This window comes from Canis lupus, chromosome X, assembly GCF_048164855.1.
Source record: "Canis lupus baileyi chromosome X, mCanLup2.hap1, whole genome shotgun sequence".
NCBI lineage: Eukaryota > Metazoa > Chordata > Mammalia > Carnivora > Canidae > Canis > Canis lupus.
In genome coordinates this window covers 67,930,045-67,952,522 of record NC_132876.1, presented here as the reverse complement: position 1 = coordinate 67,952,522, position 22,478 = coordinate 67,930,045, and the positions used below count along the sequence as shown (strand labels likewise).

Below are 22,478 nucleotides of genomic sequence, written 5' to 3'. Positions count from 1 at the left end.
CAGTATATTCATATAATGATCCAATTAGTGTAATTCATATACCACTCAACAGCAAACATTTTTCTATGTGCCAGGCATTATTCTGTGTGCTTTACACACATTACTTCATGTAATACAACTGCTTTGTGAGATAGGTACTATTATTATCTCCTTTTCATAGGTGAGGAAATCAAGGAACAGAGACCTTAAACAAGTTGTTCAAGGTCATATAGGAAGTGGTAGTACTGGGATTCAAATCTAGGCAGTGTGACTTCAGAGTCCCTGCTTTTGCAGCCCAGGTGGCTCAGTGGTTTAGCGCCGCCTTCAGCCCAGGGCCTGATCCTGGAGACCTAGGATCAAGTCCCACGTTGGGCTCCCTGTGTGGAGCCTGCTTCTCCCTTTGCCTGTGTCTCTGCCTCTCTCTCTCTCTCTCTCTCATGAATAAACAAAATCTTTTAAAAATATAATTAAAAAAAAGAAAAAGAGTCCCTGCTCTTAACTTCTATGCCCTGCTGTATAGTGAAGGCTAATTGAATGTGTCCTTGGGTAGTCTATACTTGGGTGGCTATATTGGGTATTGACCAGGTTCAGAGATGTCAATGGTTCTAGGGCAATAGTAGGCTGGAAACAAATAATGTCATGAAGAGAAGAGGTCTGAATAGAGGGGTGTCATGAGTTAGAAGTGAATTCTGAGGAGGTTGGACTGGAGGGCCAATTGTATTATGTGTTGGATGTATAGCTGTAGTGCTGACCCCACCCCTGCCAAACACGGTTATTTTTTTTTAAGATTTTTTTATTTATTCATGAGAGAGAGAGAGAGAGAGAGAGAGAGAGAGAGAGAGAGGCAGGCAGAGACACAGGCAGAGGGAGAAGCAGGCTCCATGCAAGGACCCGATGTGGTGATCCTGGGACTTCAGGATCACGCCCTGAGCTAAAGGCAAACGCTTAACTGCTGAGCCACCTGGGCATTCCAGACATGGTTAATCCATATGGCCTGGCAGGTTGTCTGCTGGTAGTGGTATGGTGGAGAGGCAAATGTGGAGGAGGAGGATTTTGCATGGCATTCTCCAAAACTAGTGTATGAACTGGAGGTTGTGGTTGGAGAGCAGATAGCCATAGAACCTATGAAAGTGAAAGATATTTTAGATGCATGGGCAGCAATGGCTGGTGCGAATTGAGGTAACAGGGAAAGAGGGACCTGCTGCTAGTAAGAAGGTGTTACAGACATGGGAGGATGAAAGGTCTGCACTGAAGTTCACTGGGACAATGTCCCAAGAACTTGGTCTGGTTTTGGTTTTGGTTACCTTGGTCTATTTTTGCCTCAATTGTAGGAATTACAGAGGTATACTAGTAGTTAGGTCATAATGGGGCAACTAGAAAAACCTTTAGACCGTAAGTTCTCAAACCGTGCTGTGCATCAGAATCACTTTGGGAGACACTGGTGAAAAATTAATATTCTTGGGCTCCACCCTTGGAAGGTCTGATTCAGGAATCTTCCTTTTAGGATTAAGATGCAGGTGGTCTGCTGATCACCATATGAAACAAAATCTATGAGATAATAATATGCAAAGTTTGAATGGGCCATGTTGGCCTTTTGGAGTGGTACCTATGAGCACAGGCAAACCCTGATTCTAATAGAATAAGGCACCCTGGAACAATATAAACCTCTGGACTGCCCCAGAATGGGCCTGGATCTTTATGTTCTACACAAGCATCTGTATGCTCACTATGCTGTGGCTGGGGTGGATAGCTGTGACATTGTCAGGCTGGAACCCTGTTGATATTCTAAATTCCAAAAAGGGTTGGATACTCTGGGAGGGGTCTACTTCACCTGGTATGGGTTAAGTTTACAAGTCTGCCCTGGCGGGCAACTCTGGGATATAATGGTTTGAGCTCATGATCACAAATTGCCTGTCTTTCTTAAAGTAAGCGTCTCCTTATCTTGAAAGTGGCCTTGATCACTAAGAGTGCTCATTCCCAATTGGGGTAATTGACCTTGGTTAGAGCCAACTTCCTAGAGATGTGAGTGCAGGGGCAGAGATCAGAGTACACAGGTCTTCTTGCAAAAGGACAACTCCAACCCATCACCCTCCTATCCATACCCTCGTACCTGGATGCTGAAGGCATTAGTCAATGGTACAGACCAAGGCTGAGGTAGAAGACCTTCAGCCACTGGAAGGTCATTTTTGTGTCTGGGGGCCAAATTCCTTTCTCTTAAGGAGAAAGGATACTGGGATGGTAAAGATGCAGAGATAGTAGATGAATCGCTGGTGGTATCAAGGGATTGCTGATGTTTTCAATCATCCTAGGGGACTTCATTTCAGAAAGGCTTATATCTGATCCAGCATGAAAATTCTGTCCAGGAATACCACTTTCACATTTTGGGGTTTGGCCTGGAGACAGTGCTATTGTAATCATTCTATTACCATGTAGCTCAGAGATTCTGTGATGTCACATTAAATAAATTTATCAAACTATTGCCCAGGTAAATAACTATACTATGAGGTGGTGTGTGATCTCATTTACTGAAAGATGGCAGGAGCACTGCACAAGAATTTTCCACACGTTACCTTTCTTGATCTAGATGAGGCTGTTGGTGTCCCTAAGGTACAGATAGCTCTATGGATGCCAGAATCTAATGGAATTAAATTAAGAAGTCCTAGGTTAGCAGAAAGGACTCTGAATAGTGATTACACTGAGGATGGAATAATCTTGACAAGAATTATTCCCTGCTTTTTATTTTCAGAAAGAGTCTCAACACCAATGCAGAAGAAATGGAGGATCTGATGAAACCTGCAGCAAGTTGCTGTCCAAAGTTTTTATTTTAGAAAAGGCCTTGATTTTAGACTGCGAGCACTTGCTCCTTTGGGGTAAGGAAAGTCCTGGGGTATTAGCACTACTGCACAATTTGCCAATTAGGGGTAGTCTCTGTCTCTTTAGTAGAGAGTATCTTCATTTGCCTTATGCGTATGGGTTGGAGCTAGCAGTGTAAAGGGTTAGTTGAACAGGGAAATCCATGTGATATTTGGGAGGATAGAGGTATAGGGAATGCTGGCAGTAAAACAAACAAACAAACAAACAAAAAAACTGACAAAGCAAATGTCGTGAGTCCTAAAGGCAATAGTGAATAGTCCACTCTCGGCTAGGAGCAGCTTATGTAAGTGTGGTGGGTAATAAACACTACCAAGGTTGACTTCAGCTGGATAGGTAGTGGGAACTGCTGGACCAGGGAATTTTCTGAGAAGTTTCCTAGGATCCCTTGAGTATCCCCAGTCTACGTATAGGTGACTTTTATCAAACACTATGCCAGGGTATTTGCTAAGCTCTGTAATGCAATTATTAGATTTAACCCCAATAACCCTATAAGGTAGATAACATTATTATCTCCAATTTACAAATAAGGATACCAAGGCGCAGAGGTTTTATACCTAACAATTGATGGAGCTGCGATTCCCTGGGCAACACTGAACCATTTTGATATACTGTCTTTTCCAGCTTCATAGAAGTATAGGAACACATCTCATCTTACAGAGGTTAGGGATAGAGATGATGCTATAGGGACAAAGCATGTCTTAGCTGGTTCTTACTTTGCTGCCTGGCTGCAAAGTTTTGCAGTTTTTGACAGAAGGGCTGGTGCCTTACGGGTTGAACATGTATTGAAAGAATGATCTGGGCTACTATGGTAAAGGCTTGTCTGTTTTGTCTGGTGATGTGTCTGTTTTGTAGGTTCCAGTACTGAATGAGTATAAAGAGAATCCAGGCCTCCATTTTCATGTAGTTATCTGTTTGTAAGGGCTGGAGGGTGGGTAGTGCAGATACAGGAGCAGGACTGGCTGCTCAGTTAACAAATTATACTGTTCATACAGCCCTTTGGGGAACTGGAACTATAATGCAATTCACTGTCACTCACTTTATATCTACTCATAAGGAACTAGAGCTCTTGATAATAGCTCTAGTAGCTTTGATCCTAACTTTCAAGTGGGTAATAACTAATAGCTGGGGGTCTAGTTCTACATTCTTCTTGTAGACCTTGCCAAGACACAAGGCAGTTTTATGGTTCTACCATTTACTGCCCCCCACGGTGGAAGTACCAGAAACCAACAACATTCTAGGACATATCTTTCCCCCCTTCTAGCAGGGAAGCAGGACAGAGGGAGCCCAGGTGGCATAGATCCTGTGTTGCCAGGTGGTAGGCAGAAATGTCATGGGACAAGAGGGCAGATAATAGAATTGTGGGAGGAAGAACTGGTTGAGCTAGAGATGTAGGTCTTAGATGAATTATCAGAATGAGATAAAGGAAAATTATTGGGAGCTGAGATGCAGAGCCAAATAGGGAAGGAGACACCAAAAGGCGCAAGAATGAGGAATAGCCAGTCAAAGTAGACAAATAAGAAATCTCTCGACAAACTCTGGAGGTTAGGAGTCACTGTTCTGTGTTGAGTTATAATATCTCCTAGCACGTGTTTACATGGATAGGGTGTTTCATTTAAGGGAATCTGGGTGGGACAAGATAACTTCCTAGGAGACTGACTATAAAAAGCAGAATCAAAGGATTTGAGCCAGCCTGTGAGCAAATGATAGAAGAGGGCAAGAGTTGTTTTACAGAGAAAGTAGAGGTCATTGGGCAGGTGCTCCCTCAGTTCACTAGTAGGCAACCCACACACTTGTTTGTTACGCCCTCCTTCACTTCTTTTGCTCTGGCTTTAGAAGCCATGGTTCTCCTCCTCCCAAAGCCAGTCACTCTATCTTCTCTTACCTCCTTTGAGACTTTGCTCCATTTCTTACCCTTCTCATATTTCCAATATTTCCCTTCTAGCCCATTTATGGTCTCAAATCTTTTAGAACAAATCAAACAAGCCACCCCTCAAGCCCTACTTTCCCTTGGCCATTGCCCTTCTCTTTCCTTTCTTTCTCATTTAAATTTGGACAGTTTATGTTCCTTTCCTGCCCATTTCCTTGGCTCTTACTCACCCCTCAACAGTTTGCATTCCCATCACTCTCCAGGAAGTTATCTTACCAAAATCGCTAATAACTACATTAATTGCTAAATATGACTGACACTTTAGTACCTCTCTGGATTGACCCCTCCATAGCACGTGACACTACTAAGAGCTCTTTTCTTCCTTAAACTCTTCTGCTCTCTGGGAATTCCATGGTCCCTTTATATATTTGATTATAACCATCTGGCTATTCCTGATGGTTGCTTTTCAGCTGAATTCACTAGGGGCCTTTTCTTGTACTGGCCTGTACAAGTTGGTGTTTCCTGTGGGTCTAGGCTCTACTTTCTTTTTCTTCTCTCTGCCTTTTCCCTAAGCAATCCTGTCCATTTTCATGGTTTGCACCACCACTTTATATACTGGCAACAAACACATCTGTTTCTATTTCTGGCTTTCACCTCCATCTTCAAGTATGAATATCTGGTTTCCCTGGGTATTACTTCTGCTGCACACCAACTCCTACTCTTGATTTATTGAGGTATATAGGGGTTAAGCACATGGTTGATGAGTCAGATTGCCTGAGTTTGAATTGCAATGTGATCACTTACTAAGCTTGAGCACAGTTGTTTAACCTTTCTGTACTCTGATGTGTAAAAGAGAGTAAATAACAATATCCACTTCTTAATTCAAGAATATACGAGAAATATGAGAACAATGCATGTAAGGTAGCATCTAGCACATAGCTCAACACATGTTGGCTATTGTTATCAAGTCCTATCTTCTTTGGGACTCTGCTCAAAGCAAGCCAGAAACTTGAGTGAACTTCCTCATCTTTCCTTTCACTCATATCTACTAATCATTGATACTTGATTTTATCTCTTAAAGCTATCTCAAGTCAGCCTTCACCATTCCCCATCCCCCAATCTCACTACTCTGCCTTAGTTCAGATCTTCATCACTTGTTATTGGGACTGCTGCTGGTACTCTATTCAGTCTCCCTACCTTCAGTCTATACCTCCTTCAATCCATCCTCTAGGACTAGTCAGAATTAGCTTTCTGAAACACATATCTAACCATGTTACTTCCTCACATAATTTTGTAGCGGCCCCCCATTTCTTACCGCTGAGGGTCTCAAAGTGTACACAGCAGAATCACTCCTAGTGCAGGTTCTGACATACTACTCCAAACCTACTGATCAAGATCTCTGAGAGAGAACTAGATATCTGCATTTTTTCAAATCAGTGATTCAGATATACATGAAGCTTTTTATAACCCATTTCCTACTTTTCTACCTCATCTTCTGCCATTATCCACTTTGTACTTTAACCTTCCAGCAATAGTGGGCTGCGTGTTGTTCCTCAAATCCACCAAGCTATTTTACACTGGTCTGTTTCTGCAAAGGAGTTGTGGCCTTCTGAAATGCCATTCACCTTCTTGTCTCCGTGGCACACTTCTTTGCATCCTTTGAAGTCTTCTTCACCATAACCTCCTTATGGACAAATCTTACTTTACTCCTCTACAGCACTGCTTCTCAACCACTGGCTCATTATCATTTCCTAATCCAAGGAGCCTTTTTAGATACCTTTTCCTAATTGACCACTTCACAAAGTTTTAATATCACAGATATTCCAAACATCAGCATATGTACCATGACACTTTGAAGGACCATAAGCCATGTAGCATCTAAGTTTTTTGTCTTTCTCCATCCCCTCCAAAAAATCTATTTTTGCTCTGGCAGCAGACGTTGCTATCCAAACTGGTCTTCTTAAGGTTTGCCTTTGGTTTCTATAGTAAGTCTTTTCTGATTCTCTTCCTATCTTCTTGATCATTTCTTCTCAAGATTCCTTTGTAGGCCTTTCTTCTTCTACCTGTCCTGTAAACATTGGCATTCCACAAGTCTCAGTATTTGTTTTGTTTTCTACAGATGCTTTTCAGGTGATTTTGCCTATTAGTTTTAATTACCACCTATCATACTGTTGACTCTCAAATCTGTATCTTCAGTGAAGACAGTTCTGAGCTCCAGCTTCTTGCTAGTCCAAGCTTGGTTCATAGATTGGCAGCATTTAGTATCATCTGGGAACTTGTTAGAAATGCAAGTTCTTAGGTTTCATTCCAGACCTCCTGAACCAGATCTGCATTTTATCAAAATCCCCAGGTATTTCATATGCATATTAAAGGCTCAAAAGCCCTGGGCCAGACCCTGTTACCAGCTCTCTAGCAGACATCTTTAATTAGATCTTCCATAAGCACATCAGTTCTCATCCCTTACTCTTCTTGGTTAATAGTAACAAAATTCAGTCATCTACATAAGAAATCTAGATCACTCCTTCCCTATCGTTGGTTACCATTCCTATATATTCTAACTACTAAATGGCTTCTTAATTTATTCTCTCTTCTCTGTTCATCACCTCTGCTTTTACCACCTTTTCGGTAGATTATTACAGTAAAGTCCTAATCAATTTCTCTGTCAACATCCTCCCCTCCCCCACTCATTTATCTGCTGACTTGCTAGAATCGTATCCCTAAAACGCAAATCTGATCATGTTATCTCCTCCTGGCTAAAACTTCCTTTAGTGATTTCTCACTGTCCAAAGCCAGGGTTCTTAATCAGGGATCCATCCATCCATCCATCCATCCATTCATCCATCCATCCATCCATGGGCTTTAAGAGAGCCTTGCACTTTCTGAAGTTACAAGGAAAAACATTGTGTATACACACTTTTCTAGGGACAGTATACATAGCTTTCATCAGATTTTCAGAGGGCCCATGACCAAGACAGGTCAAGAATCACTGATCTGAAGGATAAAGTTCAAACTCTCTAGCTTGGCATACAAGGACCCTCTATACCTCTCCCACCTTCCTTCCAATCACTTACCTGCAGGAGTTCCAGCTTTAATTACAGACTTGGAAGTTCCTTCAGCTTTCATGCCTCTCTGTTGCTGTACTTCCTGTTTCTGGAATAACCCCCAAGTTACCTAGATGGCCAGTACACGTTGCAGCTTGGATTTGCACCACAGTTTTACTCCAAAGTTCAGAGTCATTCCACTCAACCAACAATGACTTGACATTTTACACTGTGGCTAAGTACACACAAATACACATACACTAGAATGAGTGTCATGATAATCTACCGTGATATCAAAAGATGCTGGTTGCAGCCCACTGAACTGATATGAAGTTCTATTAATGAGCTGCAACTCTCAGTTTGAAAAACACTGCAGTAGACCTTTGCTGATACAGGAAGTTCTTATTACTGAGAATTTATTATCTTAGTCCCAGAAGTATCAAGATTTTGAGGTTTCCTAGGGATACAAAAGCTGTCAAGAGCATGAAAGCACTTGCTAATGGATCTGACCACTCCTATCAGTCCTCATTCAAACAACCTATTCCTTTAAACCCTAGCACCTACCCCTAGCCATCTGTTCAAGCACTTTTCTTTTATGAATTGTCAGATATATCAGTAGGCAATTCACTATAAATCAATCACAATCTTATAAAATGATGTAAGATATCATGAAGTCAACACACAAAACTGACAAGGATCTGTAGACCAGTTTACAACTGAAGAGGAGAAAAATAAATAAGGATAAGGATAATGATTTTAAAAGTGGTTCAAAAGAGAGTGATTTGAATACCAAATGATTAAGGAGAAGCCCTCAGAAAAACTGAAAAAGCCCTTGAAGATCTTGGTAAAATCAACCCTCTTAATGATCATGCTGCAAAAATCTCACAGAAGGTAAAATGTACCATCTTGAAATATTGTGCAATTTTGTTGGAAAAATTAGGCCCAAACTAAAACAATCAATCCTTGATACATTCTTTGTTTGAAGAATTACATAGCATTCAATTTTATTAAAAGAGACAAAATAAACATATTTTAATAGTTTTTAGTTATTCAAGTTAGTAAGCTAATCAAGCCCTGCCTCCTCTGTTCTTTACTCTAAAATTTTAGTCCCCTTTTTAAATGGATTCACTTGGTGGTCTTCTGCATGGTACCAACTGCCCTCAAGTAATAAGAACTTCCTGTATAACTCTGTTTCATTATCACCTGACATACAGCAGGGGCTTAATAAAAGTTTGTTAAATGAATAACTGCAATAATGGCCTTCTCCTCCCTATCTAGTCTCAGTTCCCTTTGATCCAATCAGCACATTGCCACCTTCTCTAAAATTCTTCAGTAAATCTCCACTGGTCCCAGAAAAAAGTCCAGCTCCTCAGCATGGCTTACAAAACCTTTATGATCTGGTCTTGCTCTATTTGCTCTCATATTCTGGCCACATTTAGCTACTTGTAATTCTCCAAATGTCCCATAATTTCCACTGCCATGCTTTATTATTCCTTCTGCTTAGAACTGTCCATTCCCACCAATGGGAAGGCAACTGTAGCATACACTGACCATACTATGTCTGTATTTTAAGTGCTTCCCACCTTGTTCCAAGTACTTTTTACTATAAAAAGTTCTGATAAAGCTAACACACATTAGAGAAAATATAGGAAACAAAGAAGATACATGTATGTATGTGTGTGTCTGTGTATACACATGTATCTCTCACAGTATCATCATCTTCACAAAGTCACTGGTATCACTTTGTTGTATTTCCGTCTAAGATTCTTTTCATAAGTGTCTATTTTTTACATGACTAATCAGAGTGAATGTGCAATGTTGTAGCTAATTGCCCTTTAAAAACAAAGCCAATATTATACAATGTGCACTTTTGTTACACAGTCATCCTAACCACCACTTGTTAATGGTTACATAATAGCCCATCAAGTGGATCTGTGACAGTATACTATCTAACCATTCTGCTGTAGTTGAATATTTAGGTCTCTCTTCCTTTTTCTTTTTTGGCTACTATAATTAAGAAAGAAATTACCATCTTCATACATATAGCTTTCTAATATTTTGGATTGGTTTATTTCCTTAGACTAGATTACCAAGAGTAATAGATAAATGAGCTAAAAATCTTTCTTCTTTTAGCTCAAATGTAGGAGGAGAAAAATACATATTTGTATATTTTATGTTTCAATTTCCCTTCCCATAATTTTAGTGATGCTAAATATTTATTCATGTTTATTTACTAATTATTTCCTCTTTTGTGAATTATTCATGTTTTTTGCCCATTTCTCTAAATTTCAATGTTTTAAAAAATCAATTATATTCCCCAAATGAATGAGACCATGTAATGTTTGTCCTTATCTGAGTGACTTATTTCACTCAGCATAATAACCTCCAGCTCCATCCACGTTGAAGCAAATGGTGGGTATTTGTTGTTTCTTTTTTTTTTATTTTATTTATTTATTTATTTATTTATTTATTTATTTATTTATTTATTTTGTATTTGTTGTTTCTAATGTCTGAGTAATATTCCATTGTATACATATACTACATCCTCTTTATCCATTCAAAATACAGATTTTATTTTTTTGGGGGGGGAGAGAAAGAGAGAAAAAAAGAGAGAGAGAGAGAGAGAGAGCGTGCGCAGAGGAAGAGGGAGAGAATCCCAAGCAGGTTCCACACTCAGCACAGAGCCTGATGCGGGGCTTGATCCCACAACCCTAAGATCATGACCTGAACCAAAATTAAGAGTTGAAAGCTTAACTGCCTGAGCCACCCAGGTGCACCTAGAATAAAGATTTTAACCCTTTGTAGTATTTGCTGTAACTATTTTTTTGTCTCTTTTTATTTTGGTAATATTTTAGCTGCAAAAGTAATAATATCTCATTACGGAAATTCTGCAAACTAGAAAAAAACACTTAAAAAAATCATTGATAATTCTGCTACCCTAACATAGCCACTATATTCATTCCCACTGCTTTTTTTTTAATATGTGTATGCTCTACAGAGTTGTAATTGCAATGTGCATACAATTTTAAAATTATTACCACAAGTAATTTTCTGAAATGCCCCATAGTGTTCATAATCATCATTTAATAGCAGAATATTCTATGGAACAGATTCATTGTTTCCTTATTACTACATATTCATGTTATTTCTAATTTTTTGTTTCATTAAGAACACTGATCAACACATGCAAATCGTTTTTTTCCTATATTTTGCATTATTTTCTCAGGAAACATTCTCAGTAGTAGGATTTAAGGACATTAATCTTATCCCTAAGTAGATAAAGGGCATTAATACATGTTAGCTACCAAGTTATTTTCTTAAGGAGTTGAAACAAACCACACTATTACTAGCCAACTGAGTACCATCTTTTCCAATTCTGGCTTAAAAAGTGGTTACCTAGTTGTTTAAATTTGCATTTCTTCTATCAGTAGCAATGAACATTACCCCATATTTTCCAGTGGTACTTGAATACCTTTGTAAACTGTCCCTTCACATTCTTTGCCCATACTTCTTATACATCGTACCATATGAGTGCCTTAGAAAATACAAACCTATCACACGGTCATATTTATGTCTAATATGTCTTTTTAGTCTGTATTTAGATTTTGTTTTTTAAATGGCCACAAAACTTTTAAAAGTGATTTTGGTTTTAAAATTTTATACAGCTAAATTTGTTGAGCCCTTCCTTTGGGAGTTTTTCCATTAGTTCCTAAGCTTAGAAAAACTATTCTCCTTTAGAAGCTTGACAAATATCCATTCATTGTAGTTTTTTTAAATTTGCTTTTTTATATTGAACTCTCTAGTCTAGCTGCCACTTATTTTAGTTTATTACAGGAGATGAGGGTATAAATGCTACCAGCTGTCACAACATCATTTACTGAATAATCCTTTCCACTCCCATCCACTTGCAAAGCATCTTTTATAATAGACTGAATTCTTATATCTAACAGCCTCTTTGGGGGAGTGTACTATAATATCATCTGTCTCATCTTATACCAGTAGTACCAGTGTTTTCATTATTCTAGTTTTGTATGTTTAATATCTAATAGCATTAGTCCCTCATCATTCTTCTTTTGAAGAATTTTCTTTGAAAACCACTGTTCTTTAGTTTCCAAATACAGTTATTTGGTGTCTTACCTCTAAGATATGAATTTTGTGAAGGCAAGATTGGTTTATTTCCTTAGAATAGACTGCTAAGAATAATATAACTGGGTCAAAAGGTATGAATGTTTTCCCCACTTTTTCAACTTAATTCTAAAGTTTTCAAAAAGAGTGTACCAATTTTATTGTAATCGTGCCAGCATGAGGATATTTTGAAGTTTTTTTTTCAAAATTGGTAAAGGAAAAATATATCATGCTTCAATTTTTTATCTCTCCACTCATTAGTGATTATAAACATGCTTGACGCGTAGTAAGTACTTAATCAGTGCATATTGAAGACTAAATGGCATGTATGAATCTATATACGTATTTGGGGATGGAACAGTTTAACAAATATTGTGGTTATAATAGCTAATGCTGGCTAGATGTAAGTTTGTGTAGGCTAAATACCTGTAGTCCATCTGCAGAGATGTTCTAGATGTACCAAGAACCCCATAGATTCTGGATCTGAATTGAGGCAACCTCTAGAGATTCTCTGTAATTTACATCCACCACAGTGTCTGTTTCCAGGTAGGATCAGCTGAAAGCTGTCTGAAACAGTTAAGATACCTACCTACATGCAGCCCAGAAGCACAGTTAAGGTACCTACCTACATGCAGCCCAGAAGCAGCCATGATTGGCTCTAGATACAGTATGCTTCATTTCAAAGCAAAACAAGGAGAAGTGGCAGGTATTTGGGTATTCCACTGGAAACTGACCCAGGCCCTAGCAGGCCTTAAGCAGTGAATTTAAATATATAAGATCCTCCAGTGCACATGCAGAAAGTAGATCTGATTAACAGGATCAGGCATTTTCCATGAAACCACAATACTTTTCTTCTCAACTCGCTAAGCACAAGAGGGATTAGAGGTCCTTGGTTCAGAGAGGCTTGGTTTTTTTCACCCTTTCATCTGTAGTTTAAAGGAGAGAGGGTCATTTTTGTTTTGTTTTGCTTCATCCTAGGGAATCACTGTCTTTATGTTGAAATTTTTTAATAGAGCAAAAGCTAACAAAAGGTAAATTGTTTCTCTTTGTTTTTAAGGCCATGTAAAACTCATTATTAAACACTGGTTCTCTTTGCTCCAACAACTCAGTAGTAGATTCTAGCAGTAAACTTTCTCAAGGACTTCCTTGGTCATTTGTCAATTTGATGAAAAGAATTCCATGTTATTATCTTAACCTGCATATACTGAAATTGTGCTCAAGGTTTTCCTCTGAAAAAGAGAGTAATAGGCCATTTTCTCTGGACTCAAGAGCACCAAGGAGTAGCAAGGTCATGGCCAACAGTATGAACAACTGGTGTGTGAAAGGTGCATCACCAGTTACTACTACTGCTGCTTCATTTCACTCACACAGCACATTGAGCAATTCAGAGTTTTAAAAATTCTTCTCCTCCAGTATGTACTAAGCACTACACATATAGCAAGCAAGCATATCAAGCAAGATGACAAATGCTGTCCCAGCAGTCCTTGTCACACACAGGGTCAGGCTGTTTGAGATGTCAACATGGAACTCCAAAAGGACTCCTCTAGCTCCAAGTAGCACCTGAGAACAGTTGTTTCACAAGCCCTTTCTCCTTAGAGTGACAATTCTCTCAGTTTGTTGCTACTTTCCTTAGAGATGGCAGCAAAAGTTTCCTTCTTGATTCTTCAGCCTTTTGTTTTAAATCTATTCTCATCAATTTTCCACCTATTTGGAAATCTGTTTGCCACTTCTTTCAAGAATTAGCTCTAAAATTTACCTCTTCCAAGACTTCCATGATTAATTTCTGCATCACTAAAAATCTCCTCAGCTCATACATATACTCAGTTGGTACCAAGATTGATGTTCCTCCCTATTCTAGTTCTGTTCATGTCCCTAGAGCATAAGTCCCTTGAAGATGGGGGAATTTCCAAAAAGCTGGAGAGGAATGTGGAGATTGTCTAGTTATATTCTTTGCCCTGCCCATTTTCCTGATGAAGAAACTGAGGCCTAGAGAGGTTAACCTTTCCAAGTCAGTGAGCCAAGTGTGCAGAAAAACTAGGCATAGAGCCCAGGTATCCTGACTCTCAATTGTGTGCTTTCCATTATACTGTGTCACCTTCTTCTATTTCACTTGCCTTCAGAAGCCTGGAAAAGTATTATATTTGTACACAAATCTCTCAATGAATGCCAATACAATAAGCATAAGAGTTTACATAACTGAGAAACTGACTCAAGGAAAGAGGCAGAAAGCAGAAAGGTCATTTTCTTACTTCTTTGCATGATGCCACCCTCCGGACCAGTTAATTGCTACTTTGCACATTCCATCAATCAGGCATTGGGCAGCTGTGATTGTAGCCCCTCCTACAGCTGCTGCGTAGTCAAATATCCCTTCTGTGGCTGGGCAGTCATAACCTTTGGGCAAACATCAGAAGAGCTTGTTAAAAGATGAATTGGAGGAAGGGGAGGTGTGATACTGTGATTTATATAATAAGAAATACTCCTGTGTGTGATCTTCATCCCCATTTCTGACACAGAGCTCCTAATTTTGGAATTTCCTAAGTGAGAAGAACAATAAAGGTGTCTTTGTTGTGCTAATGAGGTGACCTGTGGTTCCCACCTAAGGATCGGGGTTGGTTGCCAGTGGAGCAAATGAGGTGATTGGGAGATTAGAATGACCAGTCCTACCCTCTAACCTTCTGTGAGGGGAAGGGGCTGGAGATTGAGTTCAATCAACAACTGGCCAATGATTGAATCAGTCATACCTATGTGATGAAGTTTCCATAAAAACCCAAAAGGCCAGCTGGGAGAGCTTCTGGTTTAGTAAACACTAAGATGGAGATGTGGGGAGAGTGGCATGCCTGTAATGTGTGTGGAAGCTCCATACCCTTTGGTCATACCTTGCCCTATGCATCTCTTCCATCTGGCAGTTCTGAGTTATATCCTTTTATAATTAACTGGTAATCTAGTGAGTAAATGGGTTCCCTGAGTTCTGTGCCCTGCTCTAGCAAATTAAACCCAAAGAGGGGGTTGTGGGAACTCCTGATTTATAGACAGTCTGTCAGAAGCACAGGTAACAACCTGGGCTTGCCATTGGCATGTGAAGTGCAAAGCAGTCTTGTGAGACCAAGCCCTTAATCTGTGGGATCTGATGCTGTCTACAGGTAGATAGTGTCAGAATTGAGTTGAATTATAGGACATCCAGCTAGTGTCCTGAGCATTGCTGAGTGGTGTGGGAGGAAAGCCCCACCTCTGCACATTGGAACTGGATCTAGAATCCTATTGGGAGGAATACTTTGAGGTGTGACAACATATCTTACCCAAAAAGCGACTGTGCCAACATCAGCTTCCAAATGGTAGAGAAACATCTCCAGTGTTGGGGAAAGAATTTTTTGAAGTGTTGGAACTAGAAAGGCTAAACCTTCAAGATTAGCTAGTCACATCCTGCAGATGGAGAAACTGAGTCCTGAGAGGTGATATGTCTTCTCCATGGTCACATAGAGCCCGGCCTGGGACCCAGGTCCCTTGACTCACCCATCTCGCAGACCAGAGGTCTACTAAACCATGCTGTTTCTCTAGACTATCCTATCAGCCACCTATAGTTTTTTTTTTTTAAATACAGCTGTTCAACATGAAGTAAGGTTGAAAACTTAGCCAGAACATAAATATTTACTCAAGTTAAAATATAAGGCCATGGGACAGTTAAATAGTACAGCCAGACCCAATCTGGGCATTACTATTAGGGCCTCAGCAACTAAGTGGTTTTCCTCCATCTGATCCATCATTCAGTTGTGCTCAACTCATATGGTTTGCTTGGTTAAGTGAGATATATGGATCTAAACTAAGAGATTAAGATTGTGGTTAACACATTAGTTTGAAATTAACAAAGATTAAAGACCATCATGCAAGTTATAAAATAAGTGGTTACAATCTACAGATGGAGGGTGTCTACTTCCCATCATTGCCCGGTAATGACTTTACCTAGCCCATATTCTACGGAGTCTGGATGATCGTCATCTCCTTCCTGGCTGACCTTCTGGAGATGCTGAAGATAGGCATCAGTGTGGAAGGTGGCCATCTCCTCCATGGAGGCTACTTTGGGCTTAACTATCCTAATAATAACAGAGAACAAAGAGAGGTGAGTGAGTCAGACCCAGAGTATGCCAGAAACTGGAAGCAGAAGCCAGTTAGTCTGAGCAGAGAATACAACTTCCAGCTTCCAGTTCTAGTGGGTTGAAATAATAAACATGTTCTGTTCCTCTACTATACTATATAGACTTTACTTCCTCACATCTATGTAATAATTCCATGAATAAGGGGTGAGAGGATGAATTTTCCCCTTGAGTTTATAAGTAGGTAAAAAAAAGTAAGTAATTATATTTAAGTTACATAATCAGATATTGGACAAACTTCACTCTGTTACAACTTTCATGACAAACTGGTAGATGGAGATATTTTCATTTGAGTCAGCTCCTGATATAGCTCCTTTAAGCTATATTTTTACTTTATTATTATTTTTTACTTATTTTTTAAAGGGGGAGGGGAAGAGAGGAGAGGGAAAAGGGGGAGGGAGAGAGAGAATCTCAAACAGGCTCCATGCCCAGCATGGAGCCCAATGTGGGGCTTGATTTCACAACCCTGAGATCATGACCTGAGCCAAAATCAAGACTTAATTCTATATTTTTACTATAGTAGGCAACTGTATTTTCATAAATTTTGAATTTGGAGTCAGAGAACTGGGCACCTCTTTTTAAATGACAAATACCCACCATTCGCTTCAACGTGGATGGAACTGGAGGGTATTGCACTGAATGAAGTAAGTCAATCGGAGAAGGACAAACATTATATGGTCTCATTCATTTGGGGAATATAAAAAATAGTGAAAGGGAATAAAGGGGAAAGGAGAGAAAATGAGTGGGAAATATCAGTGGGGGTGACAGAACATGAGAGACTCCTAACTCTGGGAAATGAACAAGGGGTGGTGGAAAGGGAGGTGAGCAGGGGGGTTGGGGTGACAGTGTGATGAGCACTGAGGGGGGCACTTGGCGGGATGAGCACTGGGTGTTATGCTATATGTTGGCAAATCAAACTCCAATAAAAAATATACCAAAAAAAGAATAAATAAATAAAATTTAAAACAAAAACCTCTGTACTTATCAGCTCTATAACCTCAGGTAAGTTGACTATTCTGTATAGTTCAGTTTCCTCATCTATAAAGTAGGGAAATCTAATGGGACATGCATGAAGATTGAATGATAACACATGAAAGTGCTCTGTGGATAACTATTACTGTTACTAATACTAAAGGATAAAAAATGGCAACTCAAAACAGAAAAGTTTCTATATTTGGTCCCTCACACCTATCCCTGCTAGGAAAAAGAAAAGGGGCAAACTGGTTAGAACTGGACTTCACTCAAGCTCTCAATCAAATCCTCACAACAGGGATCCCTGGGTGGCGCAGCGGTTTGGCGCCTGCCTTTGGCCCAGGGTGCGATCCTGGGGACCCGGGATCGAATCCCACGTCGGGCTCCCTGGTGCATGGAGCCTGCTTCTCCCTCTGCCTGTGTCTCTGCCTCTCTCTCTCTCTCTCTCTGTGACTATCGTAAATAAAAAAAAAAAAATTAAACAAAACAAAACAAAACAAAACAAATCCTCACAACAAGCGATAACAGAAGTGACTGAAAGAGGGGTACCTGAGTGGCTCAGTCAGTTGAGAGTCCAACTCTTGGTTTCGGCTCAGGTCATGATCTCAGGGTTGTGAGCTTGAGCCCCGTGTTGGGCTCCATGCTCAGTGGGGAGTCTGCTTGAGATTCTCTCCTTCTGCCCCCCCACCACACACTCTATCTCCAATAAATACATAAATCTTTTTTTTTTTTTTAAGGAGGTGACTGAGAGAATACAGGATGGTGTTAAGCTAACAGCAGGACTTATCACCTCTAACCTCTAGCTGCCTGTTCCCCATTTCCTCTCCCTGACTGCCACTGCCACTCAAAGGGTGGTCTATGGACCAGCAGCAGCAGCACCCAGGAGCCATTAAATAAGCACAACTTCAGCCCCACCTCATATCTACTGAATCGGAATTTAACAAAGTGATTCATATGTAAATTCAGGTTGGAGGAGCAATGACCTGTGCCACAGGAAGGCAGTAGTGGTTTTCTTTGTTTGCTGAATGAGAACTCAGCCATGAGTTTTTCAAAAATTAATATGACTACATAGGCTACTACTATCACCAAGCAGGCCAGAAAAATCCTGTAGCTCAGCCTCAAAAAAATCATATATATGGTCAAGAGCCAAGGATTCTTGCTTCTCCCTCCAGAAAATATACCTACACCATCAAAGGTGACAAATCTGCACATTAAAATAAAATAGTTTCTGGACCATGTTCTTCAGCTCTAATAGGTCCCTTTTCTAGCACCCTTCTTCTTGTTTAGCAAATATGGAAAGCCTCTCTGCTTAATAGCAAGGAAATGGAACAGTTTTGCTTAGCACTGATTTCTTAAAATAACTTTTGAAAAGTTAAATGGAAGGCATGTAGTTCTCATGTCTAACAAACATATGGGTTCAAAAACTAAGGTGCTCAATAAGTAATTTTGTTAATAATAAGGATTAGATTTGAAAGCCTATTACAGAGGCACCTGGGTGGCTCAGTGGTTGAGCGTCTGCCTTTGGCTCAGGTAGTGATCCCAGGGTCCTGGAACTGAGTCCTGCATCAGCTCGCTGTGAGGAGCCTGCTTCTCCCTCTGCCTATGTCTCTGCCTCTTTCTCTGTGTGTCTCTCATGAATAAATAAATAAAATCTTAAAAAAGAAGAAAGAAAGCCTATTACACTATTATCCGGGAGATAAATGAGGGATACCACACAAGCCCATTCAGACACTTACCTATTTGGCTAGACAATGTCATAAATAATCCTACAAGACAGGGTTATAGTATTTACTTTTATAAAGATAAACAGCAAATTCATTTTTTTAAAAGAAGTACTTAACTCTGTGCTGAGTTCTGGCCTGGTTGCAGGAGTTTTGCTTCAGTCTTGACTTGTCTCCAGGCTTACTCGTAAAAGTCTGGTAGTGGTGATGGGGTTTCTAAAAGTCTTAAGATGAACACATGCCCTCACATCTGGCTTGGAAACAATTACAAGCCCCAGAACACCTCCCAGCCAAACACCTTCTTTTGCTTTCTATCAGATGGGTTTTAGTACTCTAATGGACTTTCCTCAAAATCTCCACAAAGCACCCATCCCTAGAATAGTTTCTCTTCCAGCCATATAGTCTTAGTTCTAATGGATCTTAACTGCTTCATGTTCTTTTTTCAAGTTTTCTTAATACTTTAAGAGCTGTCACTAGGTTACAGACAGATTACAAACACTGAATTGAAAAAAAAAACTTTTTTAAAAAAGGACCATTCTTGGGTTGCCTGGGTGGCTCAGTGGTTGAGCATCTGCCTTTGGCTCAGGGCGGATGGAGTCCTGCATCCGGCAACCTATGAGGAGCCTGCTTCTCTCTCTGTGTCTCTGCCTCTCTCTGTTTCTCATGAATAAAATATAAAATCTCAAAAAAAATTAAAAAAGGACCATTCTCTTTCTAATTAGCTCCACTGTGAAGAAGGATATTAAGGTTAAGACACTTAGGTGCAGGACTCTGTTCATGAAAGACAACTTACCTCATTTGCTTATGCAATGCGTATGCTTCAATCAAAGAATGGACCATACTGGCCTAAAAACATCAAAAAAAGAAAAAAAAAGAAAGAAAGAAAGAGAAACAAAAGGCAGAAAATGGTCTCTTAAATGTTTAATTCAGAGAAATACCATCGACTTCATCATCCTGAACAAAGAAACTAACTTTTAACTCCCCTCCCTTCTTTTTACTTATCAGTTACAATGCCCTTTAGACACATTGCTAAGGCGAAAGCTACCGGGCCTTGCGGAGGCAATGGAACATTTCTCTCCTGCAGCGTCTTCCCCACTTCAGGGATCCCTAGCGGTAGAGACACCAACCCCTCAGTGCCATCCCCTCCCCCGCACCCCTACTCCCTCCGGTGCGTTGGACGGCCCGCTGATAAATGCAGCGCTCTCAGAAACTATAAGGGAACACTTCCTCATCACCTGGTGCGGCTGCCCAAATTTCTGCTGAAGATTTTCTCCAGCCCAATCTTCTCCCCTTCCTAATGCCCTCTGGTCCAACGGCCCCCACCCCCATCCCAGAAGCCCACGGTCTTTCATCTCCACCTCTCTTACCCGTTTGGGGACTTTGGCCAGGGAGTCGCACATGCTGACATACTCGGGACTGTAGATGTAAACTGGAGGCAGCGACTGCCCACTCTCCGCCGGCTCCTCCGGCTCCTCCATCTTCCAATTCCAGCCGTTCCGGAGCCACCGTCTGGATCCGGCTTTTTTCGGACTCAACCCGGGCTCCGGTTCCTGCTCCTCTGAACGGCCGCAGCGGTGCTCCCTGGTCAACATTCCCTCCTATTCTCAATATCGCCAGAGACACTGTCCCAGCTCCCCATCCAATTGAAGGAATGCATAAGCCTTCCCAGACCAGGACCTCTTCATTTAGTGGCCACGTTTCAAAAACGGGAGGTCGGAAAATATAAAAGCCCAAATAGCTGCCAATTAGGATCAATATTTTATGGCACAAATAAGCACGGTCAAAACTAACCATCCTTGTTGCCCTACGGGGCCATTTGAGATGAGGTCAGACCAACTTTAGAGCATGCTGGGAGATGTAGTTTTGAGGTGTTCGGGTAGCGGAAGAGCCGGGGCTAATTACTTAAAATAGCCGCGAATGTGAGTTTTAGAGCTAAAAAATAAATACATTTTAAAAAGGAAAAAAAAAAAAAGGCAGTCTCAACTCTTTATGAATTGTTTCAGTCTGAAAATACAGTCATATAAATTCTTAAAGATAGACACAATGTGGCCACCAAGAGCCCAGCACCACCCAGCTACATCAGACAGGCTTTCTCGGTGGGAGACTAATTAATGGTGCAAAAGGTTTGAAAAGTTTGCATAGTAAATTCTGCACCGCAATTTTAGTTTGTTCCTTTTCATCATTAACAATCCATGTCCATGTAAGAATTAACAGACTCAATAATTTACTCTGGCAAAGCCCATAGCACTTTCCTAAGAGGCTGGCTGGTACTCTGGAAATTGCTTTGTAGATCCAATCAAGCAATGATGTCAAATTACTCTTTGAAAATTCATGTGCAGTAAGCAGGTAAGCAGATACTTTCAGTGATGTTTGGAAACTGCATCTCCCCTTCCCTCCTTTTGCTTCGGTAGCTATACAAGGGTTACTGAAATATTTTAGGTTTAGTGTGAGTGTCTACATCAAATAATATCCTGAAGCAGTTTTAGAATTATCATCAGTATTTCCAAGTTTCTGGCAGCCCCTATGATATGATGCAAGCTGGCCAGTGCCCAAGCCTCCACCTCTCACATCAACCTAAAGTGACCTACAAACACTCCTCAGACAATCCAATATCCTTTCCTCCTTTAAAATCTAGCTTGATTTTTTTTTTACTCTTTAAACATTTGAGCATTTATATATGCACTTGGATATATTATCTCATTTCATCTTTGTGAAAGTCTTATGAAGGTTGTAATATGCCCATTTTACAGAGGCAGTTTAGAGAGCAAAAATTTGTTCAATGTCACACACTTATTTAGCAGAAAAGCAGGAATTCAAAACAAGGTCTGCCTGACAGACCTTGCATGACTTTGTGTTAAATCTAACTTTATATTCTGGAAAATTTCTCCCCCCCGTGATGTGTTCTTGAACGAGAATGCAAACTGTAATGCTTCTTTTATATCTTCCCATAGCAACTAGTTCAAAGTTCTGCAATCATTCAGTCATTCATCAAACATTTATCTGACATCAACTAAATGTACAGTGTGGCTAAGGATTCAACTCTCAAGATGAATTACAATCTGATCTCGGGTCTCAGGGAATTTGCATTCCTGTAGAGATGAGACAAATACACAAGAAACTGCATGTAGTGCAGCAGAGTCAGATAATGACTGTAGGATGCTTAGATTACTTAATAAATAAACATTAGGTATTTAACAATGGCAACTAGAATTCCTATTCAGTGGCATTTGAGATGCTCTTAGTGGATGGACAGGATTTTACTTGGTGAGGATGAGAGCCAGGGGAGGGCACGCTGACTAGACTCTACAGCATAAGCAAAAACAAAACAGAGAAAATTTCTAGTCTAGTTTAGCTGAAGAGACTGGATCATGAAGGATTTTGAATGCCAGGCTAAAGAGAATAGACTTTATCCCGTGGAAAATGAGGAGACATTTAAATAGAAATATTAAAAAAAGATTTCTACAGCAGTGGCATGTAGGAAAGATTAGCTATTGCAAGACTAGTGGCAGTGAGATTGCCATAATGGTCCACATAAAAAGTAATGGTGATGTAAACTAGAGTATGGGCAATGGGAACAGAGAAGCTGCTACCCCAGTCCTGGCATTAACATCTCTTACCCGGACTTTCTGCAGTATCTAACAGGATGCTACTTCTACTCCTGCAGAACTATAATCCGGTCTTTTTTAAGCTACCAGAATGAATTTGGGAACAAAAAGAGTAAATCAGGTCATGCCACTTTTTAAAGCCTACT

At 40.2% G+C, this 22,478-nt stretch overlaps 1 protein-coding gene and 1 long non-coding RNA gene across 15 annotated transcripts in view; one reads left to right on the top strand and one right to left on the bottom strand.

Annotated features, from left to right (window-relative positions):
• The window catches only part of HDAC8 (histone deacetylase 8), a 218,308-nt gene extending 197,198 nt beyond the window's left edge, over nucleotides 1-21,110 (bottom strand). For all 14 annotated transcript variants that reach the window (XR_012026594.1, XR_012026593.1, XM_072817518.1 and 11 more), the window contains exons 1-4: nucleotides 20,095-21,110; nucleotides 19,521-19,573; nucleotides 15,844-15,974; nucleotides 14,136-14,277 (exon numbers count right to left, since the gene is read on the bottom strand). Coding sequence is in view for 12 of the 14 variants with exons in the window: in XM_072817518.1 (XP_072673619.1) it covers nucleotides 14,136-14,277; nucleotides 15,844-15,974; nucleotides 19,521-19,573; nucleotides 20,095-20,319 (551 nt within the window). In the remaining 2 variants the exon portion in view is untranslated. The remainder of the gene's footprint in view (nucleotides 1-14,135; nucleotides 14,278-15,843; nucleotides 15,975-19,520; nucleotides 19,574-20,094) is intronic.
• On the top strand, nucleotides 1,781-16,112 carry LOC140628284 (uncharacterized). The gene is made up of 3 exons (XR_012026595.1): nucleotides 1,781-1,904; nucleotides 2,726-2,849; nucleotides 15,800-16,112. It is a non-coding gene; the product is annotated as an uncharacterized lncRNA (long non-coding RNA).
• Nucleotides 21,111-22,478: the final 1,368 nt, after the last annotated feature.